The sequence below is a fragment of the Pelmatolapia mariae genome, linkage group LG3_W (genome assembly GCF_036321145.2).
Source record: "Pelmatolapia mariae isolate MD_Pm_ZW linkage group LG3_W, Pm_UMD_F_2, whole genome shotgun sequence".
Taxonomy (NCBI): domain Eukaryota; kingdom Metazoa; phylum Chordata; class Actinopteri; order Cichliformes; family Cichlidae; genus Pelmatolapia; species Pelmatolapia mariae.
This window is the reverse complement of record NC_086229.1, coordinates 32,329,445-32,356,647: the sequence shown is the minus strand read 5'-3', so window position 1 is coordinate 32,356,647 and position 27,203 is coordinate 32,329,445. Positions and strand designations below refer to the sequence as shown.

At 40.1% G+C, this 27,203-nt stretch overlaps 1 protein-coding gene across 1 annotated transcript; it reads right to left on the bottom strand.

Annotated features, from left to right (window-relative positions):
* Positions 1–222: 222 nt before the first annotated feature.
* On the bottom strand, positions 223–17,068 carry LOC134624385 (uncharacterized). The gene is made up of 10 exons (XM_063469361.1): positions 16,961–17,068; positions 11,807–12,151; positions 11,610–11,726; positions 6,842–7,177; positions 5,935–6,276; positions 5,367–5,705; positions 3,656–3,934; positions 3,066–3,410; positions 2,017–2,101; positions 223–815 (listed from the first exon to the last, which is right to left on the bottom strand). The coding sequence occupies exons 1-10, from the start codon at positions 16,992–16,994 to the stop codon at positions 767–769; spliced, it is 2,271 nt and encodes a 756-aa protein (XP_063325431.1). The 5' UTR covers positions 16,995–17,068; the 3' UTR covers positions 223–766.
* Positions 17,069–27,203: the final 10,135 nt, after the last annotated feature.

The window sequence follows — 27,203 nt, the reverse complement described above, 5'->3', positions numbered from 1 at the left end:
GAACAGGCAGATCCATCAGACCAGGACAGCCTGATCCACACACAGCTTTGACCCAACAGCAGTGAACACAAAGCACCAACATGAGTGTGTCTGTGCAGCTGCAACACAACAGCACAGTGTTTGTTTGATTACTAACATGTTTGTGGTTTCTAACCAGCGTGCACTGAATGGCTGACATGATTAAATACTGTATATGTGACAGAGAGACACGGAGACGTCATATTGATGTGTAAAAACATTTAATCTGGTTTATACAGCACCAACATCACAACATCAGTGACCTCAGGGTGATTATATGGATATATATGATACTGATGGAGGCAGCTGTCAATCAGAGGCACTGACAGGAAGTGTGGGTGTGGCCTCAGGGCCTCCATCACAGGTCCTTCCTGCTCTGATTGCAGCTCTGAGGTCAGAGAGGGTGTTTCATCTGTTTGTCTGATCTTCTCTGAAGCTTCCTGACAGTCAGCAGCTTTGACCTTTGACCCACATGAAGCTAACATGTGACACAGAGTCAGGACGCTCCGTGGAGATCCATCAGAACAGCAGAAACACGCTCGGGGTCATCATCATTATAAACTTCTAATGTTAGACAAACAGCTGCAGAACATCTGGCTGAGGTTAGTTTGCTGTTAGCAGAGGAAGGCCAAAGCAAAGCTGCATCTTCATCTTCCTCAGGGCTCAATACACACTAAATACTTTATACTGTATATACACACAGGCTGCTCTTCATCACCAGCTCCTCCTCCTCCTCCTGTGTGACCCATCAAGCTGAATGAACATCCATCAGAGGAAAGTCTTCATGGCTCCTGTTCCTGAGGACACAGAGGACAGACAGACACTCACATGGGTCCGTGGGTTTGATGCTGGAGTCTATCCCAGCTGATCAATATCCTACAAACAGACTGATTTGTTCTCTGATCTGTGATCGATCAGCTGGGACTAGGATGAGGATCAGAGCCAAGAATAAAACCAGGTTCATACATTCATACCTGCACAGGCAGGTCATGTCATGTCCTCACTGAGCTCTGAGCTCCTTGTTCCATTAATCAGTGTTAAATATGGAATAATCTTTATATCATGAGTCCCATGCAAGAACAAAACATAATTCAAGCAAATAATTAAATTCCTCATAAAGTCAGTGCAGCACTGCAGCCAAGTGCACAGAGAAGCCAAAACCCGAAGAGGTTTCTCCTCTGCTCGCGCTGCAGTGGTGCTACGCTTGTACAGTTAATCTCCTAGCAAAGGTCATTTTAGCCTGTGCAGATCACTTTGCCTAAAGGAGGCCAGGGTCCTGATGTGATTGGTCACTTTGTTGGTGTCAGGACCCTTCAGTGGAAGGGTCCTGAAACCCACCTGTTTAAAACTGCCTACTCCATATAACTGTTTTCACGCCTGTTTTATTTGCTGTACAGTGTCCTTGAAAGGTGCTTTTAAATAAGCATCTTAAAAGGTTCATTGTGTTCATCTGTGTTTTCAGTGGGCACCACTGAACTGTTCATTGTTCCCTCACTGCTGCTAGTTTGAGTCATTATGCAAATGTCCTGTTTATAAGGTTGGAAACCTGCAGTCAGCTGAGACTGAAGGAGTCACTTGGATGGTATTGAAATGTTTCTCCCACTGAAAACGTCCAGATGAACAGAATCAATCTTTGGGTTGATCCGCCTCCACACTGCCAAAAGTCAGGTAACAGCTAAAGTGATGTGCACCAGCAACATTTCACCAGCAGATGAACTGCACGAGCGTAAAAATGCTGCAGCACGATCAAAATAGAAACACTTGCAGCTTCTCATGCGTGTGGCCGCTGAGCTCTGCGCGGGTTGTTGGATTTATGCACGAGGAATTTAACTGTGCCTGTGAAATGAAATGATTTGCTCAGATTACATTTTTTTTCTTTTTTCTTCTTATGATATAAAGATCATTCCATATTTAAAGTGCAGCTCATTGAAACTGGACCAGCTGCAGTTACCATGGTGACAGGTAAACGCACACACCTCTGTGACCCTGCAAACATACCTCACGTCCTCTTTGACCTCTGCATTTGGTGCACTCCTCCTCCTGAGACGTGAAAACATGTCTGCCATGGTTCCCTTTAATGTTGCTGCAGAGGAGAAAACAGGAGTCTCAGTGTTTCTACATCAGACACACAAACCAGGTGATCATGTGACTGTTTCCTCTCAGCTGTGGTTTAGTCTCAGTAGTGGGAACACTGGAACAACCTTTAATAGTGATGAAAACGATCACATACATGAACTCTGCATAGATTTGGCTTCCTAGAGTTAAACGAGACTGAGTGATGTTTAAAATGCAAACCAAGCATTCACTAAATCAGCACCTGGTCACCTGACTGTACAGGCCAATCACAGCTCTCCATGAGCCGCTCAGCTGTAAGTTTAACACTACATTGAAGGACAAGTATCACAGATGTTATTTGGATGTACTCTGCACGGACACATTTATAGTTTAGTTATCTTATTGTATTCAGTGTTATGTAGTTTTATTCATATCCATCGTGTAGATAAAACTAACACACTTAGCTTCTATTTTGTAAAAGATCCTGGTGAGTAAACACAACGCTGTTTTAATATCTTTGCAAAATAAAATACAAACTCTACATCTAAGGAGTAAAACATCGTCACTTTTCTGTGGATCATGAATTAAAGTCATGCCAGTTACACACAGTGATGTTATCAAGCAAGTATTTATGATTATTTTCATTTCTCTTTAACTCAGTGAATGAATGTGGATTTAACCTTGAAGCACGTTCAATCATCCAGGATTCTTCAGTCTCAGAGGGCTGAAGAAGTCAGCCTAACACTTCCATTAATAACATCCAGATGAACACAGTGAGCTGTCTGTGGTTGCAGACATCATGTGAAGATAATTCTGCTGTTTATGAAACTAGACACCTTAAATATTTCTGAGAGATTTGTTTCACAACAAGAGCAAAGGGTTCAGATCTTTATGTGACACTGCAACACCCATCACTTTCTTTCTTATAGTGTAAACTTCTTATCAATCTTTTTACATCATTTATTCAACATCAACTGCACTGTTACTCTCACCTCTGACTCTGAGAGTCACGACTTTCTGTACCAGGATGCGTCCGTCCTTGTTGCCAACCGTACAGGTGTAGCTACCACTGTCAGTGGGGAGGGGCTTTTTCAGGGTCAGACTGAGGTCTCCAGTTCTCAGTGAATCTTTATTCATCTCTGTGCGACCTCTGTAAGCCGGGTCCTGTTTACCTGTCTGGTTGTAGTTATACACACCAAAGCAGTGGACCATCATGAGTTTGGGTTCAGAGACAAACCATTGCACCCTGTCAACATGATGAAGGTCAGCTGTGGTTTTAAAGGGCAGCAGGACAGACTCCTCCCCCTCTGTCACCTCCACCTTCTCCAGTTGGAAGTCTGAGAGCAGAACATGAACACAGACAGACATCAGTGAGGTTGATCCTCCATCATGTCCTCTGCTGTGTAACCAGCAGTTCCTGTTCTCAGTGTTTCTCTGACTTGGAGCTGAACTGTTGTGTGTTGATGTGTGAGGCTGCACAAACAGCTGTGCAGCTTTTATTCTCACACAGCTGCAAACAGCTGGACATTCACAGTTTACACAGCTGGGATTCACAGTGTGGACAAACAGCTGATACACTCACCTCTGACACTGAATATCACTGATTGCTGTAGCAGGATGTCCCCATTTTCTCTGTAGGCGGTGCAGGTGTAGATTCCACTGTCAGTAAGACGGAGGTCTTCCAGGTTCAGACTGAGGTCTTTCTCATTTCCCTGATGTTTTTCTATTTCCTTTATGAACTTGTATTTGGGGTATATATGTTCCCACTTCACTTTGGAAATCTGATCAAGTTGATCTGTTTTTTCAAATTGTAGCAAATAAGACTTGTTTCCATACACTGTCCCCATCCTGCTCACAGTGTCTGAGAAGAGAAAAGAGACAGACACCATTGAGAGCCCACTCCACTGTGACAAACTTGACCAAGGTCCGCTTTGGTCTTAAAGGCAGCAGCACAGACTCCTCCCCCTGTGGCACGTCCACCATGTGAGGGAGACTCTCTCAAAAGGGATCAGACAGATGTGAGTGAGTGATCATCTCCTCTGCACAAACAGCTGTGCAGCTTTTATTCTCACACAGCTGGACACAGTCACAGCTGGACACAGTCACAGCTGGACACACTCACTGCTGACTGTTTCCATCAAACAGAGCTTGAACACAGAGATGATCCTTTGTCTAAAGTCTGATGAGTATCGATGGTACTGGAGTGATATTTAAAGTATAAGCTCTGATGTTATCGGTGCTGCTTTCAGTCCTGGTGAAACTAAGCAGCTGTGAGTGGTCGTTGCCACTAGTTACAGACGGGAACATGTTAAACACTGAGTGAAGCTTCGTCACAGACTCACAGCTGTCAGTGTGTCAGCTCTGCTGGCAGCCTGGAGTCACCTGAAGCTTCACTTTGGGCTGATGCTAACTGTCACTGTTATATGTGTGTTATTAACCTCAGAGAAACCAACTGCTGTTCAGAAGATTTCAGGTCTGATCAGAGGTTTGGAGGCGGGACTTACAGCACAGGAAGTGATGTCAGAACAAAAAAAGACTTTAGTCCTGAGTGAGTGACAGGTTTGACAGGATGGTGATGTGGATTTCCTTCAGACCTGGATCACAGTCTTCACCCTTTAAACATCTTTACTCTGTTTGTGCTTTTCTATCGTCAGCAAACCTGTATTTATCCAAACACTGTTATTTATTCACCTTTCAGTCATTTTAATTTTAAAACTGTGTATATATGTATATATATACTGTGTATATTGTGTGTATTTGTTCCCTCACTCTTACTGCCTGTTAATGCCCTGTCCTTATCTTCAACGTCATGCTGCTCTGTTGTATCTTAATTGCTGCACTAGCTGTCAGCTTTTATTTACCATAACACATTTAAATAATCAAGGTATGAATTATTGTTTCTAAACAATGTTAGTTTATGATCAAATATATAGAAGATGAAGCACTCTTCTCCTTATTTACCAAAAAGTCTCTTTTAAAGTAGTCGACCAATCAGCAGAACCCTGAAGAGTAGCTGTGCCAGCAAATATATTCATCTGTACTGATCAGTGAATGTCAGCAGCTTCTTATTAACAACTCAGAGTGATGATGATGATAATAATGATATAGATACCCAGCTTATATTAGATAGAAAACACAAAATATCTCATTACACTTTCAGTTATTAAATTCATTTTCAGCACTTTTGTGTCTCATAAGAAACATTTTATCGTATCAGGTTATCAAAGAACCATCAGCAGCTCTTTGATTTCACTGATTCATGCTGGATTCACACAAACAGCTGTTTCACTCACCATACACATTGAGAGTCACTGATTTCCGTAGCAGCATGTGTCCATCCTTGTAGATGTTGCAGGTGTAGAGTCCACCGTTAGTGAGGTGGAGGTCTTTCAGGGTCAGACTGAGGTCTTTAGTTGTCACTGGACCTTTACTCATCACTGTGCAGCTACTGTAACACTGGTGCTGTTTATCTGGCGGATTGTTTCCACTCTTATACACGTGGACCTTCATTTGTTGTGTTTCAGTGAAAGTCCACTCCACTGTGATGTCCTGAGGAAGGTTAGCTGGGGTTTTAAAGGGCAGCAGGACAGACTCATTTCCATTTTGCACCTGCACAATGTCTGGCACACTCTCTGTAAAGAGACAGACAGACATGAGTGAGGCTGATGGTCCATCCTGTCCTCTGCTGTGTAACCAGCTGTTTTCAGTGTTTCTCTGACTTGGAGCTGAACTGTTGTGTGTTGATGTGTGAGGCTGCACAAACAGCTGTGCAGCTTTTATTCTCACACAGCTGCAAACAGCTGGACACACAGGTTTACACAGCTGGGATTTACACTGTGGACAAACAGCTGTTACACTCACCTCTGAACCTGAGAGTCACTACTTTCTGTAGCAACATGTATCCATCCTTGTTGTAGACGGTGCAGGTGTAGACTCCACTGTCAGTGAGGCGGGGATATTTCAGGGTCAGACTGAGGTCTTTAGTTCTCAGTGGATTTTCATTCATCTCTGTGCGACCTCTGTAATCCTGGTCTTGGTTGTGTGACTGATTGTTTCCACTCTTATACACGTGGACCTTCCTCTCTGTGGGTTCAGTGAGAGTCCACTCCACTGTGACGTCCCGAGGAAGGTCAGCTGTGGTTTTAAAGGGCAGAAGGACAGACTCCTCTGCATCTGTCACATTCACCACCTCTGGTGGAGGAACTGAGAGAAAACAGAAAATTATGAGACAGACAGATAAAAAATGTCACTGTTCCATGATGTAATGTGGATACTGCTCTGTTGTTCAGCACTGTGTAAGAGGACACAGGTATTTATTACATAATTAACACATAAATCATTCGAGTGTGGTATAAAATGGGTGTGGTATATGAGACTAAATATTCCCACTGTGTGCACTGCTGAGAAGAAACACAGCACTGCAAATTCAAACTCTGATAAATTATATGCTACAAATGCTAACAAATCTTTGTATGTACCAAAGGTTTGTTGCACCTATTATTGTTGAACTGAAAACAAAGAAATACAAGCTTCTTTTGGAAATATTCTGAAAATGGGCCTCAAAAACAGCATTTGAGAATGAAACCACTAATGGGGGTTACAACTATGTGTAGTAGCAAAAAGATGATGATGCAAATACTGTCATATCCAGACATTAGTAAGGTTATCTTAAAATAATTAAATTAAAGAACACAGCACCCAAGAATCTGTCTGGTTGGGTGTTATTCATGGAGGATTCACACTGTGGACAAACAGCTGTAACACTCACCTCTGACACTGAGAGTCACTGATTTCTGTAGCAGCATGTTTCTATCCTTGTCATAGACGGTGCAGGTGTAGACTCCACTGTCAGTAGGGCGGAGGTCTTTCAGGGTCAGACTGAGGTCTTTAGTTCTCAGTGGATCTTCATCCATCTCTGTGCGACCGCTGTAAACCTGGTGCTGTTTATCTGGCTGATTGTTTCCACTCTCATACACGTGGACCTTCATGTAATTGGAGTCTGTCCACTCCACTGTGACATTCTGAGGAGGGTCAGCTGTGGTTCTAAAGGGCAGCAGGACAGACTCCTCCCCCTGTGGCACCTCCACCATCTCTGGCTGCAGAGCTGAGAGGAGAACATGAGGTTTACAGACAGACAGACATCAGTGAGGTTGATCCTCCATCATGTCCTCTGCTGTGTAACCAGCAGCTCTTCACTCCTGTTTTCAGTGTTTCTCTGACTTGGAGCTGAACTGTTGTGTGTTGATGCTGCACAAACAGCTGCTTCTCAAAGTCAAACATACAGGCAGGACTAACTTTGAATTATAACAAGCATTTATTTAATCTGTGAAAGTTGTGCATGAATTAGTGCTGCAGTATTAGGGCTGCACGATTTTGCATAAAATGAGAATCACGATTTTTTTGCTTAGAATTGAGATCACGATTCTCTCACAATTTTCTTTTCCAATATAAATATTTATTGCACTTATTAACTGCACATCAGCTTCGTAACAGTTGAAACTGAACATAAAAACAATAAATAAACATAAAAACAATAAATGCCTCACATTTTGTTGTTGCCGCAAAATGTTGTACTGCTTGAAATTCCGTCTCCACCGTTGCTGGACGCTGCGTGTATAGAGCAGGTAGTGCAACAATAGAAAAATAGTTGCGGGACGGCACTGTGCAGCGTTTGTCTAGGGCAGGGGTCAGCAACCTTTAGCACCCAAAGAGCCATTTGGACGCGATTTCCACGCAAGAAAGAAACTCTGGGAGCCGCAAATACTTTTTGACATCTAAAATGAACATAACACTGTATATATTGTTTTTTTTTTACCTTTATGCTTTGTGTGAACAACTAAGGTGTGTTGCTTAAATGCATGAAGTGCTACAGAGAAAATTACATTTTATTTATGTAATTAACACATTTTGAACTTTGCAAAATTCCGCCTAAGTATGTATTATACCTGGTTAATATGTGTGGCGGGGCGTGGACTGCAGCGCCGCTGCAGGTGAGGCGGACACACCTTAGCGGTACCCGCAATCACGCCTCGCCGCCTTAACGTCTGTGCCACCTATGCTGTTGTGTTGGTGTGTGTCGGGCTGCGAGCTTTAACACCGGCTGTATGCGTAAAGCAACCGTGTGTGAAAAGTGGTCAATTAAAAGATGCTGAAAAGCATGTTCATGGAAACATAGTCGGGTCTGCCGTGATATGTTTACAATGGGACTTCCGCTCCTGAACCTCTGCGCACAGCGTCTGCTGTACGATCGGGGCTGTACGAAATCACTTTCATCTTTACGTACGACTGTAAGCTGTCGTCTGCAGTGTTGGGACTAACGCGTTATTAAGTAACGCGTTACAGTAACTACGTTATTATTGTGGTAACGAGCACGGTAACTAGTTATTATGCCAAAACCAGGAACGCGTTACTCGTTACTGGGATTTAGATAGGCTCTTTATTCGTTACTTCGTGTGGTGGATATCGCGGAGCTTCCACAGATTCAATAACATTAGCAAGTGGTGGAAGCCAGCAGGTGGATGAAGGAAAAGGGAGGCAAGAGGAGAGACCCGAAGAGGCCGCCGATCCGCGTGTCAGGTGAACTGAACTTCAGGTAATGTATAAGGTTCCCGTTATTGATGTTTGGGTGGTTGACCGGGACAAATTTTCTCCTGTCACTTTCTCGTCATCCCTGACGTGTTCTCCGTTGTTTTTTCCCTGCTAATTTGAGCATCACACGGCACAGCTTCTCTATCACGTGGTATAAGGCTCCGACCTTGTCATTTGTTGAGCAGGAAGAGTGAGCGCTTGTTTTCATGCAGATTATGTCCCGGATCAAAATGCGGTACAATCGTCGTCGTCTTTCTTTCTTTCTTTCTTTCTTTTTTTTTTTTAGATCGTTCTCATTTGGAAATGAGATCGCACATAAGTATGAATCGAGATCGCGATTTTCTAACGATTAATCGTGCAGCCCTATGCAGTATGTTGTAATCTGTCAGCTCTTCTTTAGAGACATAAAGGAAACTTAAACTAATTCTTCTGCTTCAGGCTGCTACTGATGGTCTGCAGAGATTCTAGCAGATATTAGTTAAAACCAGTAACACTGTAGGTAATCAATTTATTCATGAAGCACTTTCAGACTCCCAGCTGCAAACAAAGTTCTGACATTTGACATGACAAACAGAAAACATCCATCCATTCACTTCCACTTATCCCTTTCAGGGTCGCGGGGGTTGCTGGAGCCTATCCCAGCTGTCATAGAGCAAGAGGATGTGAGTGAAGTTGCCCCCCCCCCCCCCCCCCCCCCCACCTTCTTCAAATCCAACAAAAGTGGTATCAAACGTTCGTGCTGCAAAAATTTTCGTTTGTGCTACTATCATTTTAAAGATATTAATAAAAATTTCTAGAGGTCATCAGAGGTCAACCCCCCCCCCCCCACATTAGTTAAATCACACAAAATGGGTGTCAATCAACTGTGCTACGTTTGTGCTGGTTTGTGCTGCTAAAATTGTCATTTGTGCTGCTTCTGCTTTAAAGATATTAATGAAAATGTAAAGGTCAAAAGGTCAACCAGCCCCCCACATTACCCAAATCAAACAAAAACCCAGGCTCGGTTTTAGCCTTGGGCTGGCTGGTTTTTAATGGCGCCACAGAGTCCAGGATAGTTTGGGAAGAAGATTGAAATCAAATCCGACAGCGGCAAACAGCAGCGCTGGTTTGAACTGTAGTGTGTGAAAACACAGCATCAAATAATACAGCCATACGGTCAGAGAAGGCAGTGTCAGACACTTCCACGTTAGACACAGGTAGACTGTGTGACAAGACCAGTGTGTGTGTCCGTGTTCATGTGTGTGACCAGGTACGGACTGGACCAGATTAAGAGTCAAAAAGTCTTTCACAGGACAGCAGACATGGATATTAAAATCTCCCACAATAAGAACATGATCATAGTTGGGCATAATCCCAGCTAGCAATTCTGAAAAGTCATTTATGAAATTCTTATTGTATTTAGGGGGACGATAAATAACAGCAAAGAGCACAGAGTTAGAGCGATTAACTTCAAAACATGTGAGCTCAAAGCTGGAAGACGAGGGCTGTAAAACACACTGTTTACATTTAAAATCCTTTTAAAGCAACCGCCGTACCTCCTCCTCTCCCTGATGTCCTTGGTGTGTTAAAATAGGAACAACCTGCTGGTAAAAGTTCAGATAAAATACTGGACTCAGTGTTAAGCCAAGTCTCAGTGACACACATGAAGTCCAGTTTCCAGGGGGTGAATAACTCCTTCAGAATAAAAGATTTGTTCACCAACAATCTGGCGTTTACCAGGCCAATCCTGACAGGAGCCAAGGCAGAGGTATGAGCCCCAGCGGCACAGGGAGCCCAACACAGCAGCTTCAGTTTATCAAGGTTCGCCCGGCGCACATCGAGCCGAGGAGAACTGGGGTCACGAAGGAGTGGCGTGTCATCCTGGCCGACCACGGGGATGAGGCAGGAATCCACAGGGTCCAGAAAACGTCGGTGCACAAAACCCCCCCAAAATAATCTCTGTATTCCTTGGATGGTGCACCAAGGAGAGCTTGAGTTTAACCAGCCAGCCACTTCGCTACCCCGACGCCTTTGCAGGGGAGGTAGCATGACAGTACGGCATAGGTAAGTCGGGATTTGTGACAGCAGCGGACACCATGAATTCTGACCTCCATTAAAAACTGTGTTTAGATCAGAACTTCAGAGATTTAGAAGTGATTGGCGATCGTACACCAGTAGAGAGCAGATTTCCTGAGTGTCACATAACAGGAACAATATAAAAACAAACAAAACTGTAAGCCACAGACGAGCAGCCAAGTACACCGGCGCCATCTTGATCCCCATTTAAGCTGCTATGATGATGATGCTACTAAGTGAAAAATGACATTTGTTGCTACTATGTAACAAACATTTCTGGACTGTTTCCCCAGCACAGCAGTAAGTGCTGAAAGAAGCTGGTTTGTGAGCCGCTGGTATTGGAGAGTCAGTAACAGCTCAGCTGCAGAAGAACACCAGACCTCAGGAACAGCTCTGTGATTGGTGGCAGAGGATCTGCTCTTCCATATAAGGACCCTGAATCACTGAAGCTGCTCAGACCAGCTGATCCTGGAAAAGTGCTCTGATGCTCACATTAGTCATGTGACCTCAGTCGCCATCAGACAAATCCTGCCAGTTCAGATCTACAAGAGCAGCTGTGTGTTAAACCTTCAGGATGTGGGTGATGCCTCTAATGTGCTCCATCGGTGTGAGTTCAAGGCTCTGCATGAAAGATGAGCTGATGCAAAGTTCCTCAGCAGATTCTGAGCTGTGAGAAAGATGAAAGGAGGCCACAGAGTCCAGCAGTTTTTGGGAGATACTTACCTGAATGATTGAGCATCGAGACAGGATTCATTATTGTTATTGATAATATGAACACAATAACTGAATGTGTGACTGTGTTACTGAGTTACAGGTGCAGGTAAGGGCTGCTGCTTCCACTTCCTGATCTGCTCTGTGGAAACGCACACACACACATTATAAAACATACACACCTTCTCTGTCCTTCATCCTTTTATATGCACAGCACATAAACAGACCAAAGGCAGCAGCCAGGATGATCAGAGTAATCAGCACAGCTGCGAGGACTTTGGGCCAGACTGGAGGAGGTTCTGTAACACAAACACAGGAGACATGAACATCATCAACATGTTTGTATGAACTCACATCAATCAGACCTCTGTCCACTGACCTGTGACCTTCAGCTGTACTACAGTTTTGCTCTGATCTTCTCCAGCCTTGCGGTAGATGCAGGTGTAGGTTCCACTGTCAGAGACTGTGGGCTTCCTCAGAGTGAGGCTGAGGTCTCCAGTCTGCAGAGCGTCGACTCTCATTGATGTTCGATGTTTGTAAAGCTTATTCTGAACACTAAGATCGTCACTTTTCTGCAGACGCAGGTGAACTGTTGCATCACTGAGCTCCTCACGGTCCCACACCGCTGCTGTGTCATTATCGGAAACATCAACTGATACCTGACAGTGCAGCAGGACAGACTCCACCCCCTCATACACCTCCAGCCCTGAGGCATGTTGGGAAACTGAAGACAAAAACATGAAACAGGTTAGACCTGTGCTTCACAGTCACATGACCTTTTTCACACACACACACTTCAGCAAAGAAACAGTACAGTGCTAACATGAACCATCAGCTCAGGTCTGCAACACAACACAAACACACATGTACAGTAAAGGCTTCTGCACACACAGCAGACCCTTTGTTCTCCCCTCAGACAGTTAAAACCTGCTCTGTACTCAGAACATCAGAGGAAGCAGCTGAGAGAAGCTTCCTGTGAGGGTCACTCAGGTCCATCAGCAGGTGTGCAGTCAAAGATGGGCTCAGGTCAGGTGGACAAAGCTCATCTGTCTGCAGTCGTGTGTTAATTATATGAATGTAGCATACATGCTGTGAATAACACGAAAGTAACTCAGGCTGTGACATCAGACAAAAGATAATTGTTACTGACTGAATGATTTTATGCTCCTCAGCTGCAGCAGGACAAATATGTAGTATTTACACATATATGTAGTGCATGTTTCTGTCTCTGCCTCTTTGGGTGGGAGTGCTTGTTTCTCTGTGTGGGTGGAGGTCTCAGCTCCATCAGTGTTAAAGCTGTAGTTACAGCACTGAGCTGACAGCACCCTGGCTGTGTGTCAGGAGGGGGGCTGGTTTACTGTTTCTACTTCCTGTTTTTGTCTGTGGCTCCTCGCCCTGTTTTAAGTTACATCTAAAAAGGCTCAGTGGGAACTTCCTGTAGCTGCAGTCTGAGCTCAGACACGTCAGATCAACACACACACGCTGCAAAGTATAATACTGTTATACAGTACAATAGTGTACAGCCAGGGTCAGGGTGTCGGTGTAGGAGACTCACAGAGCCCTGCAGGCCCGGGTTCGAGTCCTGCCTGTTAGCATCCACTCTCACTGTCTCCTGCTGTCTGTAGTACACACATGTTTAAACCACTGACTGTAGAAAACATGGACAACGAAACACCGCCTCCTCCCATTGTACAAAAATGAAGCCAAAATATCCCGCTTGTGGAGGCTGCCATCTTGCAATTTTGGAGCCAGAGTCTGCGCAGTAGTGACTTGCGATGGAGCGACTGTGGCTGTATCCCAATTCAGGGTCTTCAGCCTTAAAGGCTGCATTTTAAAGCCGATTATGTCACAGCGATGCGATGAAGGCTGTCCTAATTCAAAGGCTGCTCGAAATGCGACCCTTCATTTCCCTGAAATTTAAGAATGTGGCGGTGTAGACTTCGTGGCCCAACATATCCCAGAATGAATAGCGCGGCGGTGGGTGTGGATAATTTTGCAGAAAAAAACGTCAGAAGGGAGCGGCCAAAGAGTAAACTTTTAAAAGTAAGTACTGAATATGATACCACTTATTTATGTGCGAATGTTTAAGAACATTAAAACATTACTGTTGGCCACATGTCGGCAAAGTTATGTGACATTAGTGATGTTTGTACTTTCAGCGTTTACTTTGTTTTAAAGCTTCTACTTCAAAATATATATATAGTTGACCTTAATCTTACAGAGAATGTGATGATTTTATGGATAATTAAAGTCAGTCATATATCCACAAACACAACAAGCTGAAAGTCAGTGATGCGGCTCGGTTTGTAGTCCTGAATATGAGAGGAGGAGGAAGAGCCAGCAGCAGCTGACAGATGGAGAGAATAGACAGACTGTTCCCTGGGAGAAAGTACTCAGGGTCTTCAAGTTACACACTATGAAAGGCAGCAACAAGTTTAATATTCAGAAACCTAAAGTATGTATCAGCAGCAGAATGGAGCTAAAAATAAATGTTTGTTTCAGTTCTATGAAGCTTTGAGTATTTTGGATTAGTAGCACTGCTGTGTTTGTTGCATCATATTGCTGTAATTGTTTATATGCTTTATATATTCTGAGGTAAGTTGATCTATAGTGTTACATCATATTCTATAAGGATGTTATGTGTTTGTATACTTTCTGCCCAGTTTGACCCATTTAGCAGAAGTCAGTCTGTTTAAGGCTCTGATATCTATTCTGTGTGACTTAAAGCAGTTATGACATGGTCTGATTTTCTCACCCAATAAAGGAATATTTAATATATCAGTCTACTCTTCATTCTATCAGAAACAGTTTTCACAGCTCGTACATTTGCTTTTTACACATATATATAAGCATTGAGCCAAATTTAGTAATGCCAACATATTGAAGGAACAACATTTGTCTCTTATATATGATACACCTATATATACACTGTCAAAGGTACTTGTCTTTGAGTGAAGATTTAAGGTGATAGGAAATATAAATAAATGCAACTTGAATCTTTACTGAAGCTCAGTATTTGACACAGAGTTCACTAACATGAATTTTACTCACACATGTGATGTGATGAGTAGTGACAAGGGCCCTGTCACTACCCGATCCGTACCGGAAACCCGATCGGTACCCCGCATGCGCAAATCTTACATCACTTCCTCTCTTTGCCAACATTGCGACATTCAATATATTTGAATGATACGGTTTGCGCCCAGTTCTTAACATCTTAACAGATACTCTGACCTGTAACTATCGTAAAACGCTTCGACCGGAAGTAGACACCTTTCTCACGTTTCTCAATATGCGTACTTGTGCGTACTTGCGTTCTCGTGTACTCGTGATACGTCATCAGTCGGAGACCAAGTACTGTTCCAATTCGAAGTACGCATCAAGCCGAGAACGCGAAAAAGTCCCGGATGTGTTCTCGCTCCGCCCGTTTTATCGAGCATGCATCGGTGTGGACTTGGTACAGCTAAATATCCCAGAATGCATTTCGTCCAAAACTCAACAGCGGACTCCCGGCACATCGTTTCCAACCCCCCCCCTCGCGGTCTTCTCACTACTCAGGTTAAAGAAACCCCAGCAGCTGTCTATAGTATTGAGTGTCCACTAGAATAGAAATAAAAGCGTTCTAACATCTCACCTGCTTGTTTTTATTAAGGTATGTACACGTATGTACATGTACACTATTTTTATTAATAGAGGTTTCACTACTGAGGTTAAAAATGATATATAAGTTACTTAGATCACTTCTAAATGTTAATGTTTGGTTTATTTCAGTGTTTTATTTGTTCCTGAGTAAACCGGTTTGGCTGTGATTAAAGTTAAGCTTCATAACATGTTACTCACAGTTACATTAAGAGGGGACGGCAGTAAAAACTCTGGACCTGTGACATCATCACGTACGCTGGTGTTCCAATTGTACATATCGCGAGTCCGTGCTCGCGTTCTCGGCGAGTACGTACTCCCGTGCGTTCTCGGCGAGTACGTACTCACCGAGAACGCGAGTACGTACTCGCGTACTTGAGAATTGAGAAACGGCCAGTGACAGTCCCTAGCCTTTAAATCGGAAGAGTACTTGGTCTCCGACTGATGACGTATCACGAGTACGCGAGAACGCAAGTACGCACAAGTACGCATATTGAGAGGCCTTTGAGTACTTTTTTTTTTTTTTCATAAATTTATTAAATTTATGCACACATTTACAATCTCTCATTGGGAGACAACATTGGTGCAACAACATCTTGAAAAAGTTGAATAAGAAACCAAATGAAATAGGAGAAGACTAAAAAAAAAAAACCCCCAAAAAAAACAAACAAGAACAAAAACAAAAAAACAAAAAAAATATATATAAATATATGAAGGCCATTCTTATGACATTTAACAGTTTCCTTTCTGTGAACACTTTAACATACATGTGGCTTACTTAGTACACCAAAACAAAAAAACACATTCATTAAAAGGATAGAAATTGAGTCCCATTGTCACATATCAAAGCAGCCTCTTTACATGAATCCCTCAGTAATTCTAAAGATGACAAAAAAGATTTTCAATGCAATCTTCAATGCAGTTAGGGAAGGTCTTTTACTTTGCCATTTACATTTGTGTATGTGGTATTTGCCCATAATTATCACCACCCTGTGGAGCATGGATAGTTCCTTAGATGGATCACCATTATTATATAAAACTTGTGTTAGAGTCAGTGGGGTCATCCCATCTATTCTTATACTCAACCAGTCTACCAAATCCTGCCAAAAGTCAGTCGTTACTGAGCAGGAAAAAAACAAATGATCAATACTTTCCACATTTTGTGAACAAAACCCACATGGCTCCACCTCAAACCCAAACCTTTTCTTAAGCATTTCAGCTGCTGGGTAATATCCATTAATTACTTTAAATTGCATTTCTTTGACTTTGGGGGGGATATGCCATTTTAAAAACTGTGTATATTTGTTTGTTATTTTAACATTACTCCCTTTTAATTTTGTGTTACTGTTAAAGTCGTGAAATAATTTGTTTTTAAATATTTTGTTTATGGTTTTATTATTACAATTTTTATCAGTCAAAGGAATCTGATTTAGATGGAGGCCTTTGAGTACGCGGCCCTTGTGGACCGTTAGGGCTGCGTACTTTAAGGCTGCAGACCCTGAATTGGGATACAGCCCATGACACGCTCCTGTCCACACACCCGCTGGACGTGACGTCAAACACGCCCCCCCCCCCCCACCCCCCATACACTTTTTAAGTAGCCCGGCTGCTCCAGTTTATTTGCTGATGGATTTGCAATGCAATCATATGGCACATTGACTTCCGAGGAAATTTTAGACGCACTCGTAGTCAGAAAGGTTGCCGACCCCTGATTTAAACAAACACATATGATCAGCTGATAAAACCAACTGAAAGTGCGGGATCCGCCCTGCATGGAGGCCGCGGGGACGAGCTTCATCACATGAACTGGCTCGATGAACGTGGAAAAAAAACAGACCCGCGACACACTCGGTATGCAGCCACACCCACCTCTGTGTGTGTGTGTGTTTCTTACTGAGTAAGAGGAGCACGAGCATCATCATCTTCATCCTCGGTAACAGTCCCGTTACAGCTGATCCTCGCCGAGCCACCGACCGCTCCCAGAGACCCGTCACTCTGAACAAGATGGCGCACAAAGAAAAACTGACTTTCGATTCTACCGGAAGTCTCCTCCTCCCTGAGAACCTTCATAGTAAAAGCTCTTTACAGTGTTGAATAGAAGGTAAAAGGAAAGGGAAGAAATAATGAGTGATGTGCAGGTGAGAAGCTGTAACACTCACAGACTGTACGAAGGTTAAAGATGCTCCAATAAAAGAATAAAGCTCTTTATTACAAAGAGAAAGATGTGAAACACGCCTCCTCCTGTCTGCCTGTGAACTGAGCCCACACACTGGACTCTGTGTCACTGATGCAGCTGCTGACTGTGAGGTCATACCACGGTTCATGTTTCTAACATCTAAACATTTCACCTTAAACACATACAACACAACAGTGTGAACTACACACTCTGAGGTACAGTGGTCCCTCGCTATAACATATTCGGTCTCACTGTATCGCAGAATTTTTTGTGGCAATTTTGCTTTTTTACTTTTTTTTTTATTTTTTACAATTGTGAGTAGAATAAAATAACAATTAGAATAGAATGTGCTCAGATAATAGGGTGAGGCTGCAGATCAGAAGAACAGGAAATGATTCGTAAGTGTGTGTCTCGTTAGGATGACTTTATCAACCCCTGTTTAAAGGACAATTGTGAACTTTTATTCTCAAAGCATTTCATGTGGCTTTAAAGCTGTCAAGAATGAGATTAAGTTGCTGAACCTGACGTCTCTGACATGCCAAAGCAGGTAGTTTAGCTATAAACTTTGGTGTGTAACCAATGTTCTCTCTAAGCTGCGCGCGTGCGCAATTGCGCACTGCTGGCACGGTCTCTGCGCACAAAAAATCTGCGTTACGCACAAAAAAAATCTAACCTGAATTGAAATTAAAATTAAAACTTTAACAATTCTGTTTTGCAGTGTTAGTCAGTAAGTGACTGACTGCTCCAGTATGGGATTAGAACGATGCCACCTTATCCCATAGTCCAGCCAATCACGCGATTTACATTCGTATATACCGACATAATCAACGTGGTTGACAGGCTATGACAGCGTCCTTATGTGCCGACACCGGTGTTTTAGCTGATATGGAGTGAAGCCATGTTAATGACAACGTGTACAACCATTGGAGATGTGAGCAGGACAGACGGAACAACTGACGGAAATACTGTGGACTTTATACCAGTTTTTAAATTGTGTTGATAGGCCACGTAAATCCAGAGTTATGATAAAAATATCTGCAATGTTTGGTTTTCTTCCTGAATACTGTTGTTGTTTATATTTACTGCGGGAAGAAACGGGAAAAACGGGAAAACGCTCGAAAGCCTGTGAGCAAAAATAAAACACCCTTTCCTATTGGTCAAAAAATGTACCATGTTGACCAATCAAAAAATGATATGGCAACGTGGCATTTAGTTGTTAAGAAACGGGAGGAAATTGTAGGAGTGACGGTGGTGTTTTGAGATGAGAGAGATTTGTGACATTTAGCGCAAATCTTGTGTAGTTAGTGTGTAGTGTAGTCGATAGTTTTGTTGTGTGTGTCAGAACAATGAGGCGACTGCTGAATGTTACAGGTGTTACAGGAGGGATACATCTGGTGTTGTCAGGCCTGCAGGTATCAGGCTGTTATTTATCTCATAGTGGACAGAAATTATTTTTTGGAGTGGCACAAATAATTTGTGTGGCATCAAATTTGATGCAGAACAGCTGATTGTTCTGTAAATAGTTTAAAATGTTTGTTTAAAAAATGCCTTGGCTGCATTTTTAGGTAAACAGCTGCAAAAAAAACTTTGTTGTTTGCAAAACTCAGTTACTTTTTTGAAGAAGTAACTGTATAATTATTTGCCCAACATTGGTCATTATATACTGTATTTTGCAGACAGAGAGTTACAGACTCTCTCCTAGACCACAGACTCATAATACAAGTCAGAGCTTTATAAAAAATAAATAAATACATAAAAAATAAAAAAAGTTGTGTTTTCAAAATTGGAGTTCAACTTATTTTTACTTCCAATAGTGTTAACCTACTACACAGGTCATGAACAAGATTTTTCTAAATTTTCATTGTAAGCAGTTAATTAAAAGTATTCTAACATAAATGTAAATGCTGTAATTTGATTATTTTAATTAACCATGTAACTTGGATGGATTAGATGCTGGCGTGACCACAGTGCACACGTCTGATGTCGCTCACAGTGGTCCAAGGGACCGCTCAAGGAGACATGAAAAATTAGAGGGAACATTGTGTGTAACTGTGTAGAGTGAGGAATATTGACAGTGGGGGTCTGCCTGTCATAAAATGAGGAATAAGACCTGCCTCAGTAAGATCTCTCCCCCCCCCCCCCCCCCCCCCCCCACTCTATATAAGTGTATGCAAGCACCAAGATCCACTTGGTGCTTGCTGTGACTGCATGTAGTGGGATCTCCCAGTGTGCATTGGTAATAAAGCTTTGATGACAAATACTCCAGCCTCATCTGACTCTTCCTCTCCAGCTGGGATATCAAACAGATCGGTGAGGTCAAGAAGAAGTAAACCTCAACATAATGCATTGTTTTCTGCGTCCTGTTTGGCTGTAGACCATTGTCAATCAATCTTGTGCCATGTCTCCTGTCCAGTACAGAATGTGTTCAGCTTGACAAATGTACATAAATCTTTGATCCTCAGCAGTGTGACTCTGAAGCTGGTTTCATTCTATAATACTGGACTTATTTTTCTACCAAGGTTTGAACTTCGTGTATAAACAAAAGAGAAAAGTGTGAAAATGTCCATGCCTGTCTGAGAAAAGCATATAAAGCATGTAGTGAGGGCTTTTATTATGGGCAGAAATCTGTGCCATCAGAAACTGAATTTGAATAAATTAATTTTGAATTTGAATTGCTCAGATTGAATCTGAATTGTAACTTGAATAAATGCTTTTGAAAACTGAATTTGAATTAGTCTAATTTGAAATTGAATTTATGGTTTGAAAATGATCATCACTAAATTGAAATTGAATTTTATATATTGAAAATGAATTCATTTGCTTTGAAACTGCATTTTATCCTTTAAAAATTCAACTCTCGAATAATTTCAGTTTCACTCTCACCATTCAGTTTTAGTTCTACAATTCAATTTCAGTTCCAAAATTCAGTTTTTTGGAACTTACATCACAGTTACATCCAGTTCCGGTTCAAGAGTAATGAGCGCAGATTAATAGAACTACGTTTTACTAGCGGACTGAAAGTGTTACTGACGGGAATCTACAGCGTCTTGAGCTGAATTAAGACTTCAGAAGTCATTCGTCATGTCGAATGACCAGCGGATAAACTCTCAGGTTGGTAATAAATGTATTACATGTATAAGAACAAGCGTCATTTTAACAATTGATAGCCGTACAGTAACTTTTATGCTTATTGTAGCTGTTAGCTAAAAACGCTAATTTAGCCTAGTTTGCCCTGAATTCAGCTTTGACAAACAAATATGATCGACTGTTTCTAGTAGAATTCCAAAGTTGTCATCTTGTACCCTCTCAGAGCCCTGTATGCTTGCAGAGACCCCTACAGTAGGGAAACATGCAAAACGGTGTCCAAACCTTTGTATTTGAGCTTTATTTATGTCTTACACAGCATCCCAACTCTTTAGCTAACTTAATAACTTTAGCTGAAGTGAATAGTTAGTCTAATTCATTAGTGCAGCATTACTGGATCACCTCTGTTTGAAGTGATATAATATAATATACAACTATCACTGAAACAGCAAACTTTGTAAATAACCAACACTTATCATTCTCTAAACGTTTGGCCACAGCTGTAGATTACACTATCAGTGCTTTTTAACTCTTGACAATAATTACATTTCTAAATTCTCTTTGTGCATTTACAGGTAAACAATATCTAATATTTTATCTAAATGACTGCTCTGTCATTTGTTTATTAAGTGTGCCTATGTAATGGCACACTTATTACTATTCGACAGATTTATTATTCTGCTTATTAAGTGTGCCTATGTAATGGCACACTTATTACTATTCGACAGATTTATTATTCTTATTAAGTGTGCCTATGTAATGGCACACTTATTACTATTCGACAGATTTATTAAGTGTGCCTATGTAATGGCACACTTATTACTATTCGACAGATTTATTATTCTGCTTATTGTGTGGATGCCCTAAAAGGGCTTCCACACTATTGAGTTCCTGTTTCTCTTTATTCTTTATTCCACTATTTACTAGTTGCTTCCGTACGTTTTTCGGCACTTAACTACTTCCTCAGTTTTCAGCCGATTTTCTCAGTTCAAACTCTATACTGTTCTGCTCTTTCTGCTCTTTCCGGCTATGACTTTTGGTGTTTATTACTATTATACTTTTTAAAATATTACACTTTTTTCCTTTAATTTGTCCCATTGAAATGAATGGAAATCTTCAGAAATTCTGCTAAAACTTGCTTGTTTTTGAAACTTAACTACTTCCTCATACTTTCACCTAGAAACTCCATTCAAACTTTAAAATGTTCTCAGATTATTGGGCTATTCCTGTATGATTCAGCTTTTTCAGATCTTCTACCGTTTTAATCTTATACCTCTTTAAGTTTTCAGTTGCAAAATTGTGATTTTTCAGAAAATGCATGCGTTGTTATGGTTGCTATGCAATTAACTCAGAGTGTGCACTTGTCCTTTCTGAATTTTCTCTTCATGTCTGAACAACTTCTTGCTACTCGCTCAATTTCCACTCAACTCCCACAAATTATACATCAAAACGTAGGTATTTTTGTTGGCTTTCAGAAAATGTCAGTATCATTCTTGTGGAATTTACAGATTTTTTGCAAATCTCTTCAGAGCAACACAAAGTTTGAAAACTCTCCATAGAAAGTCAATGGAGAGTTTGGTCAAAATCAGCGCTGGATTTCTCTAATGAGAGGCATTTTCAAATTGTCATATCTCCTTAATGAAACAAAGTGGAGACATGAGGCTTGTGCCAATATATCTTCAGACACTCCTGATGCTCACAATTCAAGAAGTTTTTTCTCACCTATTACCGTTCTGATATGAGTTACACTTGTTTGAGGGTAGGAAATTCGTCATTCGCTCAGATTTCTTCAGATTTCAAACTCTGGAAATGAGGCACTTTTTTCTCTCGTCATATCTTTTTGATGGATTTCCACAGAGACCTGACAATTTCCATGACTGTTCACCAAAGCCTGCTGTTTCTTACGGTGAAAGAATGATTTTGATGCTCCATATAGATTTAGAGTTACAAAACGTTGTTTGAGGGCAAGTCAAGGCAGTTTTGCTTTGCCTCTACTCAGTTACAGTGTATTACAAGTCATATATCTTCAATAATTTATATTTTATCTCTGAATTATAAAGACCTGCAGATTCCCCCATCTCTTCTGAACAAAACGGTGTCAGAATGAGCGTTCTAGCCCCTACGGTTAGGAAATTATGGCCATTTGTTCGAGGGGAATCCTGAATGTGAGAAATACACTGAAGAAGACTCATACTTCTCTCTGTGTCTGTGTATGTAAGTGCTGATTACAGCAGGTGCAGCCAATTTAGCTGACCTAGATATACCAAGCCCAGACTCTTAACAGCCACTGCTCCCTTTACTCTCTGTGTATATGTGTGTGTATCAATATTTCTCCCATGTTAAAGTATTAGTCCTCCATAATAGTATTTCTGCTAAATCAAAGTACTTCTACTACATCTTAGTACTTCTGCTCAATCATAGTAATTCTGGGAAATCATAGTATTTTTGCCAAATCATAGTATTCATCCCAAATCATAGTATTTATGCAAAATTACAGTATTTCTGCTAAAAAGCAGAAATAGTACCTTTTAGCAGAAATTTCTGTCAAAAGATATTATTTATGTTAAAGCATAGTATTTCTGCTAAGTCATAGTATTTGTGCCAAGTCATAGTATTTGTACTAAGTCATAGTACTTGTGCCAAATCACAGTATTTGTACCCACTCATAGTATTTCTGCCATATCATCGTATTTGTGCCAAATCATGGTATTTTTTTGCCAAATCATGTTATTTGTGCCCAATTAAAATTTCTGTTATGTTATAATATATCTGCTGATTATAGTATATGTGCCAAATCATAGTATTTGCGCCAAAAACATAGTATTTCTTGCCAAATCATGGTTTTTGTGTCAAATCATGACATTTCTGATATGTTATAGTATTACTAGTAGCTAGAGGTATTTCTGTTATGTTATAGTATATGTGCTGAATATAGTATATCTGCCAAATCATTGTATTTATCCCAAATCATAATATTTATGCAAAATTACAGTATTTCTGCTAAAAAGCAGAAATAGTACCTTATAGGAGAAATTTCTGTCAAAAGATATTATGTTAAAACATAGTATTTCTGCTAAATCATAGTATTTGTGCCAAATCATAGTATTTGTACTAAGTCATAGTACTTGTGCCAAATCATAGTATTTGTACCCAATCATAGTATTTCTGCCATATCATGGTATTTGTGCCAAATCATGGTATTTGTGCCAAATCATGGTATTTGTGCCAAATCATGTTATTTGTGCCCAATTAAAATTTCTGTTATGTTATAGTATTACTACTAAGTCGTAGAATTTCTGTTGTGTTATAGTATATCTGCTGATTATAGTATATGGGCCAAATCATAGTATTTATAGCAAATCATAGTATTTGTGCTAAAACGTAGTATTTCTGCCCAATTGTAGTATTTGTGCAAAAACATACTTATGCAAAATCACACTATATCTGTTATGTTATAGTATTACTACTAAGGCATAGTATTTCTACCAAATCATAGTATTCCTTCAAAATCGTAGTATTTGAGCAAAATCGTACTATACATGCAAAACATACTATGTCTGCCAAATCATAGCATATGTTATGTTATAGTATTACTACTAAGGCATAGTATTTCTACCTAATCATAGTATTCCTTCAAAATCATAGTATTACTGCAATTTCATAGTATTTGAGCAAAATCGTAGTATTTGTGCAACAACATAGAATGTCTGCAAAATGACAGTATATCTGTTATGTTATAGTATTACTACTAAGGCATAGTATTTCTGTCAAATCATAGTATTTGTACTAAATGATAGTACTTGTGCCTATTCAGAGTATTCATACCCTATCATAGTATTTCTTCCAAATCATGGTATTTCTTTGCCAAATCATGGTATTTGTGCCAAGTTATAGTATTTGTGCCCAAGTAAAATTTCTGTTATGTTATAGTATTACTACTAAGTCGTAGAATTTCTGTTATGTTATAATATATCTGCTGAATATAGTATATGGGCCAAATCATAGTATTTATAGCAAATCATAGTATTTGTGCTAAAATGTAGTATTTCTGCCCAATTGTAGTATTTGTGCAAAAACATACTTATGCAAAATCACACTATATCTGTTATGTTATAGTATTACTACTAAGGCATAGTATTTCTACCAAATCATAGTATTCCTTCAAAATCATAGTATTACTGAAATTTCATAGTATTTGAGCGAAATCGTAGTATTCGTGCAAAAACATACTATGTCTGCAAAATCACATTATAACTGCTATGTTATAGTATTAGTACTAAGGCATAGTATTTCTACCTAATCATTGTATTCCTTCAAAATCATAGTATTACTGCAGTTTCATAGTATTTGAGCAAAATCATAGTATTCGTGCAAAAACATACTATGTCTGCAAAATCACAGTGTATCTGTTATGTTATAGTATTACTACTAAGGCATAGTATTTCTGTCAAATCATAGTATTTGTACTAAATTATAGTACTTGTGCCTATTCATAGTATTCATATCCTTTCATAGTATTTCTGCCAAATCATGGTATTTTTTTGCCAAATCATGGTATTTGTGCCAAGTTATAGTATTTGTGCCCAATTAAAATTTCTGTTATTTTATACTATTACTACTAAGTCGTAGAATTTCTGTTATGTTATAATATATCTGCTGAATATAGTATATGGGCCAAATCATGGTATTTATAGCAAATCATAGTATTTGTGCTAAGACGTAGTATTTCTGCCCAATTGTAGTATTTGTGCAAAAACATACTTATGCAAAATCACTGTATATCTGTTATGTTATAATATTACTACTAAGGCATAGTATTTCTACCAAATCATTGTATTCCTTCAAAATCATAGTATTACTGAAATTTCATAGTGTTTGAGCAAAATCGTAGTATTTGTGCAAAAACATAGAATGTCTGCAAATCACAGTATATCTGTTATGTTATAGTATTACTACTAAGGCATAGTATTTCTACCTAATCATAGTATTCGTTCAAAATCATAGTATTACTGCAATTTCATAGTATTTGAGCAAAATCATAGTATTCGTGCAAAAACATACTATGTCTGCAAAATCACAGTATATCTGTTATGTTATAGTATTACTACTAAGGCATAGTATTTCTGTCAAATCATAGTATTTGTACTAAATCATAGTACTTGTGCCTATTCATAGTATTCATACCCTATCATAGTATGTCTGCCAAATCATAGTATTTTTTTTGCCAAATCATGGTATTTGTGCCAAGTTATAGTATTTGTGCCCAATTAAAATTTCTGTTATGTTATGGTATTACTACTAAGTCGTAGAATTTCTGTTATGTTGTAATATATCTGTTGAATATAGTATATGTGCCATATCATAGTATTTATAGCAAATCATAATATTTGTGCCTTCAAAATCATAGTATTACTGCAATTTTACAGTATTTGAGCAAAATCGTAGTATTTGTGCAAAAACATACTATGTCTGCAAATCACAGTATATCTGTTATGTTATAATATTACTACTAAGGCATAGTATTTCTACGTAATCATATCATCCTTCAAAATCATTGTATTACTGCAATTTCATAGTATTTGAGCAAAATCGTCGTATTTGTGCAAAAACATAGAATGTCTGCCAAATCGCAGTATATCTGTTATGTTATAGTATTATTTCTACGGCATAGTATTTCTACCAAATCATAGTATTTGTACCCAAACATATCAGTTCAACTTATTTAACTCTTCTCAACAGCCCAACACCTCTTCTTCACCCCGTTTCAGGAGAATTGTGAGTTTTTTCACCCCTTTTCAGCACAAATCCCAGCTTTTTCAGGTGTTTTCAACAGAAATCTCTTTTTAGCAGAAATTCTGCTGATTCTCCTGTTTTCAGTGCATTGTTCTACTTCTTTACCTCTTTTCAGTAGAAATTCTGCTAATTCACCTATTTTAAGCAGAATTTTCAGCCTTTCACCTCTTATCAGTACAAATCTCAGTATCTTCTGCTCATTTCAGAAGGAACCTTTTCACCTCTTTTCAGTACAAATTTGAACTTCTGTACACCTTTTAAGCAGAATCTTTGCCTTTTCATCTCTTTTCAGCAAAAGATTCTGCTTTTTTACCTATTTTCAGCAGAAGTTTTCAGTTTCTTTACTGCCATACAATTTATGCAGCTTTTCATCTTTTTCAGTCATTTTCAGCAGACAGCTTCAGCGTTCCGGCATCCACACAGCATTTTCGCAGGAAATGCAAACTTTTTCTAGTTATTATTTTTCTTCCGCCTGAAATTATGAACCGTTTCACGGCCCGCAGCTTTGAGATGACCCCCACGTATGTCACACCGTTTCGTGCGGCTCGATCGGGAATAGGGTGCTATGACTTTTGGTAGGGATTCGTTGCACAGTTTTCCCAAAATTCCACAAAAAAGACCCCATTTTTCCCCATGCATTTCGATTGGGAAGGGCCTGAAAAAAGGCGCCAACCCAGGCCACTTTGAAGGCCTACCGCTCGGCCATACTTTGTCGTAGAAACGTCATTTAAACTTTAAACGGGTCACAAGATGTTGGACTTTTATTGACCAAATCCTCGTTGCGATATCTCTTACGGTTGTTTCACAAGAGCAGTTTAAGTTTTAGGAAAATTGAGATTTTCACGGAATGTTCGCCGCACTGTCAACTGCCAAAAAAACAGAGTGTGGGGAATAATTTAAAAAATTTGTCTTTCTCGTCCTGTCCCATCCAAACCGTTTACCCCACATCAATAATTTATACATCAAAACGTAGCTATCGTTGTCTTCTTTCATCCAATGTTTTTCTTATCAAGATCAGATTTACGGTTTTCTCACAAATGCCATCAAAGCGCAGCCTCCTCCCTCTCTGTCCCCCATAGACGAC